Source organism: Salvelinus sp. IW2-2015, linkage group LG2 (assembly GCF_002910315.2).
Source record: "Salvelinus sp. IW2-2015 linkage group LG2, ASM291031v2, whole genome shotgun sequence".
NCBI classification, from domain to species: Eukaryota; Metazoa; Chordata; class Actinopteri; order Salmoniformes; family Salmonidae; genus Salvelinus; species Salvelinus sp. IW2-2015.
The window spans coordinates 35,291,832-35,305,504 of record NC_036839.1 but is presented as its reverse complement, the minus strand read 5'-3'; the positions used below and the strand labels follow the sequence as shown (position 1 = coordinate 35,305,504).

The following is a 13,673-nucleotide window of genomic DNA, read 5'->3' as shown; positions in this document are numbered from 1 at the left end:
TCCTACACCTGTAGATGAAGAGGTCCTTGGCCAACCATTTGGTGCCGATGATCTTGAAGATGACCTCATAGGTCTCCAGGGCCTTGATGTGCACTCCGCTGGGCAGGGCCGGGTGCAGACACTGGGCCAGACGCTTCCCAATGATTAGCCTCTTGGGCAGCAGAGAGTAGCGCAGGTTACTCTGCAGGGCCTGGGGAGGGAGGATTAGAGAGCGGGAGAGCGGTGATGAAGGGGGGTAACTATCTGGTACCAAATGGTGCTTGTGGTGGTAGTTAGTGGTGTGTGTTGTAATGAATACCAAAGAAATAAGCAATTATTGTATATCTAATATGTAATTTGTCTGGGCTATTGACAAAAAAAAAAAAGAGGTCATGCAGTATTGACACTGTCAACATAACCAAATAGATGAGCAGGAACTGGAAGTGTTGCTTTGTTTACATGACAGATTAAAGTGGCCTGAAGAGATCCTCACTCATTCTCACATAGCCGCCAGACACACACAGATCAACACACACTGGCATTCTACCATAACACTCTGAAGCAAACATCCTTCTTGCTAAATGTGTCACAAGCAGTGACCTACTAGTGTCCAAAGTCCCCTTGGGTGGAGCAAGAGACAGAGTTAGGCCATGTATTCTGGGCTACTGCAGTAGAACAGTTGAACGAGAAATGTTAAACTGAGTGCTTGCAAAAGCAATCAATACACTCTGTATGATAGGTCAATGAGAGTTTGAATAATGTGTTGTCTTCTAACAGCTTTAATAGTTAGAAGCAAATACATTATCAAGTAAAAGGTATAGACTATCATCCTCTCCATTGAATGATTGTGGGCTAAGTGAATGAACACTGATGTAGGCTTATTTTCTGAAACTCGATTGATAGATTGGGAATGTTTTTCCATCTCATAGCGGATGCCAATCTCACGGTCCACTGATCTTGGAGCCAGATCCAGACAGAACCAGACGCAACCATGGCAACACCAGCAGGACGGACAAGTGACTGCAGGTAGTGACTGGGCCCAGAGCCAGAAAGCCACTCAAACACAGAAAGTACAATACTCTGACCAAGAGCCCAATAACATGGCTAACTCGTCAATGCTAAAGAATAAGCAGTTAGCTTCTACTCTGTAAGGACATGAATACACTCAGAAAATGGCACCATTGATTTGGTCAGTCACTCTCAATCAGATATCAGAGTCTATTGACGTACAGGTGCGTCAATCTAAATAACATAATACAAAAATCTCCATCAAAATCAGTCAGTTTAAGCTGGAGATATCTATGGCGGCCTTCCACATCTGTGGTTTGGCCTTCAAACTCGATGGAAATATGAGATTCTCACGAACACGATGGTGGTCTCTACGACCCCCTCAAGCCCCAAGGGAGTCGTCAGAAGTCAGTACTGACAATGTGCCAACTTTTGTTTGTGGAAAGGGGAGATTCTCATGAACACGATGGTGTTCTTCGTTTTGCTCTAAGACACCTACAAGTGTTGCGGGACTCGTCTGAAGGTAACCGATAGCGGTAAAAAAAWAATAATAATAATGGTATGGAGGTAGTTTTGTGCCTACCCAAAAAAAGGGGTTAAATATGTGTTAAAAAAACTAAAATATTTATAGGACAGACACTTCAAACCCTTATTCCTTATGAATCATTTTTGGACTTTTTTTGTGCAAATTTTGGTCTGCCTGGTGACATCACATTCATGAGCTTGGGTCCCAAGAAAACACTGAACTTCTCATTTTGGTCCCAGGCTGAAAAAGAACCCCTGGTCTAGAGTGGCTTCATGTCTGAATATATTGTACCAGCCATGTCAACCGTACCTTGTTGAGTTTACCCAGAGAGGAGATGAGGTCGGCCCATTCACTGGATGACTCAAAGTTCCGCAGGGCCTTCTCGATGACTGCCGCRTAACTACGGTAACGGTAGTCATTCTGCAGCTCCTGCTCCTCGGGATCCATAATGCCCGACTCACGTCCCAGCATGCTCAGCGTGTGTCTGAGGAAAGGGGGAGAACGGGAAACAGAGAGGAGAGGGGGCGACAGAACAGATATTTGTTGTCAGACATTAATCCCTACATMAGGGTCATGTCCACTAGGCTCAAATTGGAAGAAAACAGTGGAAAGTGGAGCCTGGTAATAACCTACATGTACCTGAAATTGAATTGTTTTGATACGGTGTCCCCTAATGAACACAACYGAGATTTCTGTTTTTAACATTGAGCTATGTTGCAGAGGAATTTCTCCTGCAAACGCAAATTGATATGGTCACAGTGACACATGCGGTCACACACACGCACACACACACAGGAATCACAATGAGCTCATTCATGATTGGGTCTGCTCTGTGCTGGTCTGCCTGACCTGGCTTGAATTCTGAAAATAGTCTAACAGACAACTGGAATTTAGGACACAGGGCGACTGATTCCTGTTGAAAACATCTACACATGCTCCCAGAGGAACAAACATCAGTGCCCCTATTCACAAAGTGTCTCAGAGTAGAAGTGCTGATCTAGGATGAGTTTTGCCTTTTAAAGACAGAATTCGCAGTAGGGGGAAACATCGCCACTTGCAGCCACACCACCGTTGTTATTGTTTTTGTTGCCTCGAGCAGAATCGAGCAGAATGGTAAAAAAATAATATCCAGTACATATTGTTCTCTTCTATCACACGTGGCTGTTTCACCATTAAGGATCAATAAGATGGGAGCACTCTTACTCAGATGATTTGTCACATGCGTAGAATACAACAGGTGTAGACCTTACAGTGAAATCCTTACTTACAAGCCCTTAACCAACGCAGTTTTAAGAAAAATCTGTGTTAAGTAAAAAATAAGAAATAAAAAAGTAACAAATAATTAAAGAGCAGCAGTAAAATAACAATAGCGAGGGTATATACAGTGGGTTCCGATACAGAGTCAATGTGCGGGGGACCGGTTAGTCGAGATAATATGTACATGTAGGTAGAGTGCGGTAGSAAAGAGAACAGTCTATGACTTGGGTGGCTGGAGTCCTTGACAATTTTTAGGSCATTCCTCTGACACGCACTACCCTCTGTAGTGCCTTGCGGTCGGAGGCTGAGCAGTTGTCGTACCAGGCAGTGATGCAACCAGTCGGGATGCTCTCGATGTTGCAGCTGTAGAACCTTTTGAGGATCTGAGGACCAATGCCAAATCTTTTTAGTTTCCTGAGGGGCAATAGGCGTTGTCGTGCCCTCTTCACGACTGTCTTGGCGTTTGAACCATTCTAGTTTGTTGGTGATGTTGACACCAAGGAACTTGAAGCTCTCAACCTGCTCCACTACAGCCCTGTCATGAGAATGGGGGCGTGCTCGGTYCTCCTTTTGCTGTAGTCCACAATCATCTCCTTTGTCTTGATCACGTTGAGGGAGAGGTTGTTATCCTGGCACCACACGGTCAGGTCTCCAACCTCCTCCCTATAGGCTGTCTCGTTGTTGTCAGTGATCAGGCCTACCACTGTTGTGTCATCAGCAAACTTAATGATGGTGTTGGAGTCATGCCTGGCCATGCAGTCATGAGTAAACAGGGAGTACAAGAGGGGACTGAGCACGCACCCAAGGGGCCCCCATGTTGAGGATCAGTGTGGCGGATGTGTTGTTACCTACCCTTACCACCTGGGGGCAGCCTGTCAGGAAGTCCAGGATCCAGTTGCAGAGGGAGGTTTTAATCCCATGGGTCCTTAGCTTAGTGATAAGCTTTGAGGGCACTATGGTGTTGAACACTGAGCTGTAGTCAATGAATGGCATTCTCACATAGGTGTTCCTTTTGTCCAGGTGGGCCATGGCAGTGCGGAGTGCAAARGAGATTGCATCATCTGTTGATCTGTYGGGGTGGTATGCAAATTGGAGTGGGTCTAGGGTTTCTGTGATAATGGTGTTGATGTGRGCCATGACCAGCCTTTCAAAGCACTTCWTKGCTACAGATGTGAGTGCTACGGGTCGGTAGTCATTTAGGAAGGTTACCTTAGCGTTCTTGGGCACAGGGACTATGGTAGTCTGCTTGAAACATGTTGGTATTACAGATTCAGACAGGTTGAAAATGTCAGTGGAGACACTTGCCAGTTGGTCAGTGCATGCTCAGAGTACACGTCCKGGTAATCCGTCTGGCCCTGCAGCCTTGTGAATGTTGACCTGTTTAAAAGTATTAATCACACCAGCTACAGAGAGCGTGATAACAGTCGTCCGGAACAGCTGATGCTCTAATGCATGTTTCAGTGTTACTTGCTTCAAAGCGAGTATAGAAGTAATTTAGCTCCTTTGGTAGGCTTGTGTCACTGGGCAGCTCACGGATGTGCTTCCCTTTGTAGTCTGTAATAGTTTGCAAGCMCTGCCACATCCAACGAGCGTTGGAGCCGGTGTAGTACGATTCGATCTTAGTCCTGTATTGATGCTTTGCCTGTTTGATGGTTCGTCGAAGGGCATAGCGGGATTTCTTATAAGCTCCTTGAAAGCGGAAGCTCTACCCTTTAGCCCAGTGCGGATGTTGCCTGTAATCCATGGCTTCTGGTTGGGGTATGTACGTACTAGAGGTCGACCGATTAATTGGAATGGACGATTAATTAGGGCCGATTTCAAGTTTTCATAACAATCGGTAATCGTCATTTTTGGACACCGATTATGGCCGATTATATTGCACTCCACGAGGAGACTGCGTGGCAGGCTGACTACCTGTTACGCGAGTGCAGCAAGGAGCCAAGGAAGTTGCTAGCTAGCATTAAACTTATCTTATAAAAAACAATCAATCTTAACATAAATCACTAATTAACTACTAATTTATCATCGAATCACAGCCTACTTCGCCAAACGGGTGATGATTTAGCAAGCGCATTTGTGAAAAAAGCACTGTCGCTGCACCAATGTGTACCTAACCATAAACATCAATGCCTTTCTTAAAATCAATACACAAGTATATATTTTTAAACCTGCATATTTAGTTAATATTGCCTGCTAACATCCTTTTACCTAGGGAAATTGTGTCACTTCTCTTGCGTTCTGTGCAAGCAGGAGTCAGGGTATATGCAGCAGTTTGGGATGCCTGGCTTATTGCGAACTGTGTGAAGACCATTTCTTCCTAACAAAGACCGTAATTAATTTGCCAAAATTGTACTAATTATGACATAACATTGAAGGTTGTGCAATGAACAGCAATATTTAGACTTAGGATGCCACCTGTTAAATAAAATACGGAACGTATTTGACCATATTAATGACCTAAGGCTCGTATTTCTGTGTGTATATATTATAATTAAGTCTATGATTTGATATTTGATAGAGCAGTCTGAGCGATGGTAGGCAGCAGCAGGCTCGTAAGCATTCATTCAAACAGCACTTTCCTGCATTTGCCAGCAGCTCTTCGCTGTGCTTCAAGCATTGTGCTGTTATGACTTCAAGAGATTACGCTGGCAATACTATAGTGCCTATAAGAACATCCAATAGTCAGAGGTATATGAAATACAAATGGTATAGAGAGAAATAGTCCGATAATTCCTATAATAACTACAACCTAAAACGTCTTACCTGGGAATATTGAAGACTCATGTTAAAAGGAACGCCAACTTCATATGTTCTCATTTTCTGAGCAAGTAACTGAAACGTTAGCTTTTTTTACATGGCAAATATTGCACTTTTACTTTCTTCTCCAACACTTTGTTTTTGCATTATTTAAACCAAATTGAACATGTTTCATTATTTATTGAGACTAAATTGATTTTATTGATGATTATATTAAGTTAAAATAAAAGTGTTCATACAGTATTGTTGTAAATGCATTATTACAAATATATATAAAAATCGGCCGATTAATCGGTATCGCTTTTTTGTCCTCCAATAAATCGGTATCGGCGTTGAAAAAATCATAATCGTCAACCTCTAGTAAGTACAGTCACTGTGGGTGTAGCGTGGTTCATTCTGCGTTGTGTATTTTTTTAATTAGGACGCTGCCACAACTGATGGTCTGCTCGTTGAAATCTTTTTATTTGCCCTGCACACGAAGAGACAACCACACTGTTACCCTTGGTGCAGTCACAGCTCTCCGGCACCTTGCTAGCCGAGGGTCAGGCAAAAGAGCGCCAAAAGGAATTAACAGGTGCTGCGTGCACACACTCGCTGCACAACAGCATATACAAGTAAAACTATACAGAACATAATTCTGACAAAATAAAAGAACATACCTGCACACGAAGAGACAACACACACGTTACCCTTGGGCAGTCACAGCTCTCCGGCCACGTGCCGAGCACATGGACACTCACTCAACCACTGTCACAAGTACTCAGAAGTACAACAGATACTCCAGTCAGTGAGCTATGTGAAACTTTTTAACATAAATTCCTACACTGTCCACACTATAACAAACGTATGTGCAAAACAGTACATTGTTGATAACCTTATGACGGTTTTATATAAAACAGTTTCGGAGCCAAGGACAACATACCTTGCTCGCAGAGGTCAGGCAAAAGAGAACGATAAAGTGGTATGGGAATACAGATAACCCGCGATGGGCCAAACCAAATATACAAAATTTACAATCACTTGTATGTACAATATTGGTATGAAAAGTGTTGTACACCAAATAAACATTAGCTATGAGCTGTAATTAAATAAAAAAATACACTGAATTATTATTATTATTATCAAAATATATAACATCCCTCTTGACCTGGCCTATTTGAATTGGTCCTTGTGTGCAATTTGGTGCGTAATCTAGGGGAACAACATCACACTGCTACATGGGGACGATGTCATCGTGGACTTATTGATCAGAAGCCAGTGACTGATGTGGTGTACTCCTCAATGCCATCGGAAGAATCCCAGAACATATGCCAGTCTGTGCTAGCAAAACAGTTTTGTAGCTTATCATCTGACAACTTTTTTATTGACCGAGTCACTGGTGCTTCCTGCTTTAGTTTTTGCTTGTAAGCAGGAATCAGGAGGATAGAATTATGGTCAGATTTGCCAAATGGAGAGTGAGGGAAAGCTTTGTACGCGTCTGTGTGTGGAGTAAAGGTGGTCTAGAGTTTTTTTCCGCTCGTTGCACATTTAACATGCTGGTAGAAATGAGGTAAAACGGATTTAAGTTTCCCTGCATTAAAGTCCCCGGCCACTAGGAGCACCACCTCTGGATGAGCGTTTCCTGTTTGCTTATGGCCATTTACAGCTCATTGAGTGCGGTCTTAGTGCCATAATCAGTTTGTGGTGGTAAATAGACAGCAACGAAGAATATAGATGAAAACTATTTTGGTAAATAGTGTGGTCCACAGCTTATCATGAGAAACTCTGTCTMAGGTGAGCAAAACCTTGAGACTTCCTTAGATATCGTGCACCAGCTGTTGTTTACAAATATACATAGACCGCCACCCCTTGTCTTATCAGAGGCWACTGTTSTATCCTGCCGATACAGTGTATAACCCGTATGTTATTCATGTCGTCGTTCAGCAATGACTCGGTGAAACATAAGATATGTTTCATCGAGTCCAAGTACTGGCCCAATTAACGCACACATTAGGTTGCTGTGACAACCAATGGGATGACAAGAGTCTTTTGAAAGATTTGAAATGGAGACAATCCTAGATATGCAATAAACTATTTTATTTAGCTCTGAAAAATAATTATCACTGACATAAGGTTTAACTGTATATGTTCAATGGCTCTCCTGCCAGAGGAAAGGTTGTTTTGTGTGTGTGTGTGTGTCTGTACACACAGTCTGTAAATGTAATAGAGCAGAGAGACATGGAGCAGAGAGAGAGGAGAGAGAGACTAACAAAAACATGGAGAGAGAAGGAGAAAGGGGAAGAGGAAGAGAAAGAGAGAGAGAGAGAGACTAACATATGGTGAGAGAGAGGGCAGGATTAGAGCAACAGAGACATCTGGACTCACTGTGGGAGAGAGAGGCTTTAACTAACATAGGCAAGCCTGCACAACACACACTTGTCAACACACACCAGACACAAACAATATGATGCGTAGAAACACAGGCTTTCCCTGGCTGTTTCGTTAAAGACGTGAGGAGTGTGTGAGGAGTCTCATTCTGGTCACTCCAGGACAGTACTCTAGAAGGTCAGTTTCTCTCTGGAAATAATTTCTCCATTAACAGAACAACACTGAGGAAGTAATATAAAACTTAATCCCTTAATCCATGGAAACAGGAGAGAACATTGTGCTGCTGAGCAACACTAACATGGCAGCCACTAACCAAGTCAGAGTACATGTCAATGACAATGCCTTGATCACACCTACAGTGTAATTGCGCAAAATGGTACGCAGCATCATCTGGATGTGTGTGCAACAAAAGGTCAACATTCACCTTCTGCTACCGTTTCTGTCAAGCTGTCTATGCATACAGTTTGACGCATTTGTTCGATAAATCCAACGTAYGCGCCACACAGAACGCACTGCAACTGCCTCTGCAATGCAATGCTGCAAGGCAACAACGCAGCGTTCCATTGAAAATGAATGTACTTTTGGTGTACCACAATGCAATGACGCTGTCGGTGTAATCGAGGCGTGATACTGATATACTGGTCACCTGCCTACCCCCTGCTCACATCCCAAGCTCAGGCCTCATGTCCCTCCCCTCTATATGTGTAATAGCCTAGCCCTCTGTGTCTCTTTGTGTCTGTGTGTTTGAGGCTGTGTGTGGATGGTGAGATCACAGTACGTTCAACCAGCTGATTAAATAGGGCCATCTCTAATGTTCTAGCTAGGGGCTGCTTGCTTGTTTGTGAGACATCCCTATAATTCTTTATCGGTTTGTCTCCTCTACAACATTGATCTCTGTCAGTGTGTTGAAATCCTGGAAACAAGCTGAGCAGACACACACGGATTGATTTCTGTCTCTATACATTTATCTCAGACAAGCTTAGGGATTTGGAGACAGAGTGGAAGACAAAGATAGACAGGAATCAGAGTTAGTAAGACAGACAGACGAGAAACATAGGGAGCAGTCATATAACGGAGAGGGGGACCATAAAATGGCGTGGGAGAGGATGGCTGACATTTTACATGCTCCTAACCAACTGTGTTATTTTGTATTTTTTTTTTGCATTGTTTGTAACTTTTAAAAAAACAACTTATTTTGTACATAATGTTGCTGCTACCGTCTCTTATGACCAAAAATAACTTCTGGGCATCAGAACAGCGATTACTCACCAAGAACTGGTAGAAGCTTTTTCCTTTAACGAGTCCGACGTGAAGGATTTACTGCTTTCCTGGGAACAGGCCCAAATCCCAGTCATTTGAGAAGACGGAGAAAAAGGGGGCGGAGGTCGGGCTGCCTTCTGAGAATTCGTAGGCGAGCGAGTAAATCCCCCCTGCCAGCCGTTCTATTGGCCAACGTGAAATCATTGGAAAATAAAATAGATGACCTATGAGCAAGACTAAATTACCAACAGGAAATTAAAAACTGTAATATCTTATGTTTCACTGAGTCGTGCCTGAACGATGACATGAACAACATACAGCTGGCGGGTTTTACACTGTATCGGCAGGATAGAACAGCAGCCTCTGGTAAGACAATGGGTGGCGGTCTATGTATAATTGTAAACAAAAGCTTGTGCACGATATCTAAGGAAGTCTCAAGGTTTTGTTCTCCTGAGGAAGACTATCTCATAATAAGCTGCAGACCACACAATCTACCTAGAGAGTTTTCATCTGTATTTTTCGTAGCTGTCTACATACCACCACAAACCGATGCTGGCACTAAGACCGCACTCAATGAGCTGTATACGGCCATAAGCAAACAGGAAAACGCTCATCCAGAGGCGGTGCTCCTAGTGTCTGGGGACTTTAATGCAGGAGAAGGTTTTCCGCTTTCAAGGTGCGGTACTCTTAGCCGGAAATTTATAAGAAATCCCGCAATGCCCGCTGTTAATCCCGCTGTTTGAACCATCAAACAGGCAAAGCATCAATTCAGGACTAAGATCGAATCGTACTACACCGGCTCCGACGTTGGATGTGGCAGGGCTTGCAAACTATTACAGACTACAAAGGGAAGCACAGCCAAGAGCTGCCCAGTGATACGAGCGTACCAGTAGGGTTGCAAAGGGTCGGAAACTTTCCAGTMAATTTCCAGAATTTTCCCGGAAATTTTTAATGGGAACTTAAGCCCGGGAATTTGGGGATTTTGCTTAAAAATAATTGTAAAAAGTTTGCTTATAACAGTGAACCGTTTATGTGGGATACACATAAGGCAATTCTAGGTCTTGTGGCATATTTTGGTTAAACTATCCCCAATTCAGTGGAATTGAAACCCTCTGCATGCACAGTGCATTCTTCCATCACATGTACAGCTGATTCTCAAGACCTTGCACACTAATGAGATGCTATTGAGCCCACACTACTACACTGTCTGAGCCAAGGACTACATGCTTTCTGGTAAGTTTTGATTACAATACTGGGTGGGGTGAAAATATTTGTGACATACATGATTTTTTGTTAACTAGTGAATAGTAGCCTATAGCAAAGTGTGTTTAAATAATTTCTAACTTGTTAACAAGTTATTTTTTGCTACCATGTGGGTTTTAGCTTGCTTGAGCGTGCTAACTGAGGAGTGTTAATTCACCTGTTTCCATACATGTTTCATTTTTAAACATTTATCTTACAAATTAGTTATTTAATCTAACTGCTTAACTATTTATCTATACATGGAATTGTATTTTTTATTTTTTTTATTTTTTTACAATGTTTTTCCCTAATCTTTACAGGAAAATGCCACGGGTACTATCTGATTTGTAGAGACATTTCACTGCAGCTAAGGTAAAAGGAAAAGCTGTGTACATTTGCAAATACTGTGCTAAATCATATGTGAAGAATGCAACAAAGATGCAGAATCATCTGGCCAAGTGCATAAAGTTCCCTCAGTGCTCACAACAAGCAACCTCTGATAAAAGTCCCCCTACTTTTATTCGAGGTGAAAATGATGAATCAGACACATTATYGATAGCAACAGCTCATGGTCCTCCTGGAATCACAAGTTTTTTGAGTCAATGGAGGAACGTAGTCAGAGAAATGCTAATGAATGTCTTGCGCGAGCTGTGTATGCAACTGGTTCACCTCTGATGCTCACAGGCAATGTGTATAGGATTTCTGAATATTCTTTGCCCAGCTTACACCCCTCCAACCAGACATACTTTATCTACTAATTTGCTGGATGCAGAGTTCAACAGAGTTCAAGTGAAGGTCAAGCAAATCATAGAGAAAGCAGACTGTATTGCTATCATCTCTGATGGGTGGTCGAATGTTCGTGGGCAAGGAATAATTAACTACATCATCTCCACCCCTCAACCAGTATTCTACAAGAGCACAGACACAAGGAACAACAGACACACCGGTCTCTACATTGCAGATAAGCTAAAGGCAGTCATCAGTGACCTTGGACCACAGAAGGTATTTGCATTGGTGACAGACAATGCTGCGAACATGAAGGCTGCTTGGTCTAAAGTAGAGGAGTTGTACCCTCACATCACACCCATTGGCTGTGCTGCTCATGCATTGAATCTGCTCCTCAAGGTCATTATGGAACTGAAAACAATGGGTACACTCTACAAGAGAGCCAAGGAAATGGTAAGGTATGTGAGGTATGTGAAGGGTCATCAAGTTATCGCAGCAATCTACCTCACCAAGCAAAGTGAGAAAAATAAGAGCACCACATTGAAGCTGCCCAGCAACACCCGTTGAGGTGGTGTTGTCATCATGTTTGACAGTCTTCTGGAGGGGAAGGAGTCTCTCCAAGAAATGGCCATAWCACAGTCTGCCGATATGGACAGCCCCATCAAGAGGAACCTCCTGGATGATGTATTTTGGGAGAGAGTGGTAAGCAGTCTGAAACTCCTGAAACCTATAGCAGTAGCCATTGCACGGAATGAGGGAGACAATGCCATCTTGTCTGATGTTTAAGAGAAGAAATCCATACTGCCCTGCCCACTTCACTGTTGCACCAAGCAGAGAAAACTGCAGTTCTGAAATAAATCAAAAAGTGTGAAGACTTCTGCCTGAAGCCCATACACGCCGCAGCGTACATGTTGGAGCCCAAGTATGCTGGCAAGAGCATCCTGTCTGGTGCAGAGATCAACAAGGCCTATGGTGTCATCACTATCGTGTCCTGCCACCTTGGCCTGGATGAGGGCAAGGTTCTTGGCAGTCTGGCGAAGTACACTTCCAAGCAAGGGCTTTGGGAAGGAGATGCAATATGGCAGTCATGCCWACCCATCTCATCAGCCACCTGGTGAAAGGGACTTTGTGGATCTGAAGCTCTTTCCCCTGTTGCATCCATCATCCTCCAAATCCCACCAACATCAGCCGTCTCAGTGTGCAACTGGTCCTTGTTTGGGAACACACACACCAAAGCACGCAACAGTCTGACCAATACAAGGGTTGAAAAATTGGTGGCCATCYGGGCAAATTTGAGGCTTTTTGAGCCTGACAACGAGCCATCCTCAATAAGGTTGGAAAGTGACAGTGAAGATGAGGCCTCAGTCTGATGTTCAAGAGGTGGACATTGAGGAGGTCCAGGAAGAAGACATGGAAGCCTGAGAGGAAGACAACCAAAGCTTTAGTTTCTAGACTATCATTTTATGTATGTTGAAAACGTTTTTGGGAGATGAGATGGATCATTCAATATTCCCTTTCTTTTGTTGTTAAGTGAAATAATCCCAGGTGAAGAGTCAACTCATTTAATTAAAGTGCAATTCGTAATTAGTTTTATAAATTTATATTGGAAGGATTTAAATAATTAGCAATTATATCTACTTATGATAAGGTAAAAGGTTTATGTTTCTGTCTCCATACGATATGGTAAATATATCCAATGCAAAAAACATCAAMATTTTWATGGTATTAATATACATTTGCATATATTTCCGTTAATTCCCATATATTCCCCACAGAAAGTTTCCACCTCTGAATATTCCCCAAAATGTGCAACCCTACGTACCATATGAGCTAAATTACTTCTATGCTCGCTTCGAAGCAAGTAACACTGAAACATGCATGAGAGCATCAGTTGTTCCRGACGACTGTGTGATCACGCTCTCCGCAGCCGATGTGAGTAAGACCTTTAAACAGGTCAACATTCACAAGGCCGCAGGGCCAGACGGATTACCAAGACATGTATTCCGAGCATGTGCTGACCAACTGGCAAGTGTCTTCACTTACATTTTCAACCTCTCCCGGTCTGAGTCTGTAATACCAACATGTTTCAAGCAGATCACCATAGTCCCTGTGCCCAAGAACACTAAGGTAACCTGCCTAAATGACTACCGACCCGTAGCACTCACATCTGTAGCCATGAAGTGCTTTGAAAGGCTGGTCATGGCTCACATGCACACCATTATTCCAGAAACCCTAGACCCACTCCAATTTGCATACCACCCCAACAGATCCACAGATGATGCAATCTCTTTTGCACTCCAAACTGCCCTTTCCCACCTGCACAAAAGGAACACCTATGTGAGAWTGCCATTCATTGATTACAGCTCAGTGTTCAACACCATAGTGCCCTCAAAGCTCATCACTAAGCTAAGGACCCTGGGACTAAAAACCTCCCTCTGCAACTGGATCCTGGACTTCCTTACGGGCCACCCCCAGGTGGTAAGGGTAGGTAACAACACATCTGCCACGCTGATCCTCAACACGGGGGCCCCTCAGGGGTGCGTGCTCAGTC

At 43.3% G+C, this 13,673-nt stretch overlaps 1 protein-coding gene across 1 annotated transcript in view; it reads right to left on the bottom strand.

The window, feature by feature from the left end:
* The window catches only part of LOC111979060 (protein DOP1B-like), a 51,191-nt gene that overhangs the window by 29,551 nt on the left and 7,967 nt on the right, over positions 1-13,673 (bottom strand). Inside the window, 2 exon segments of the mRNA XM_024009353.2 lie at positions 9-190; positions 1,823-1,997. Coding sequence (XP_023865121.1) covers positions 9-190; positions 1,823-1,984 — 344 coding nt within the window. The 5' untranslated portion in view covers positions 1,985-1,997.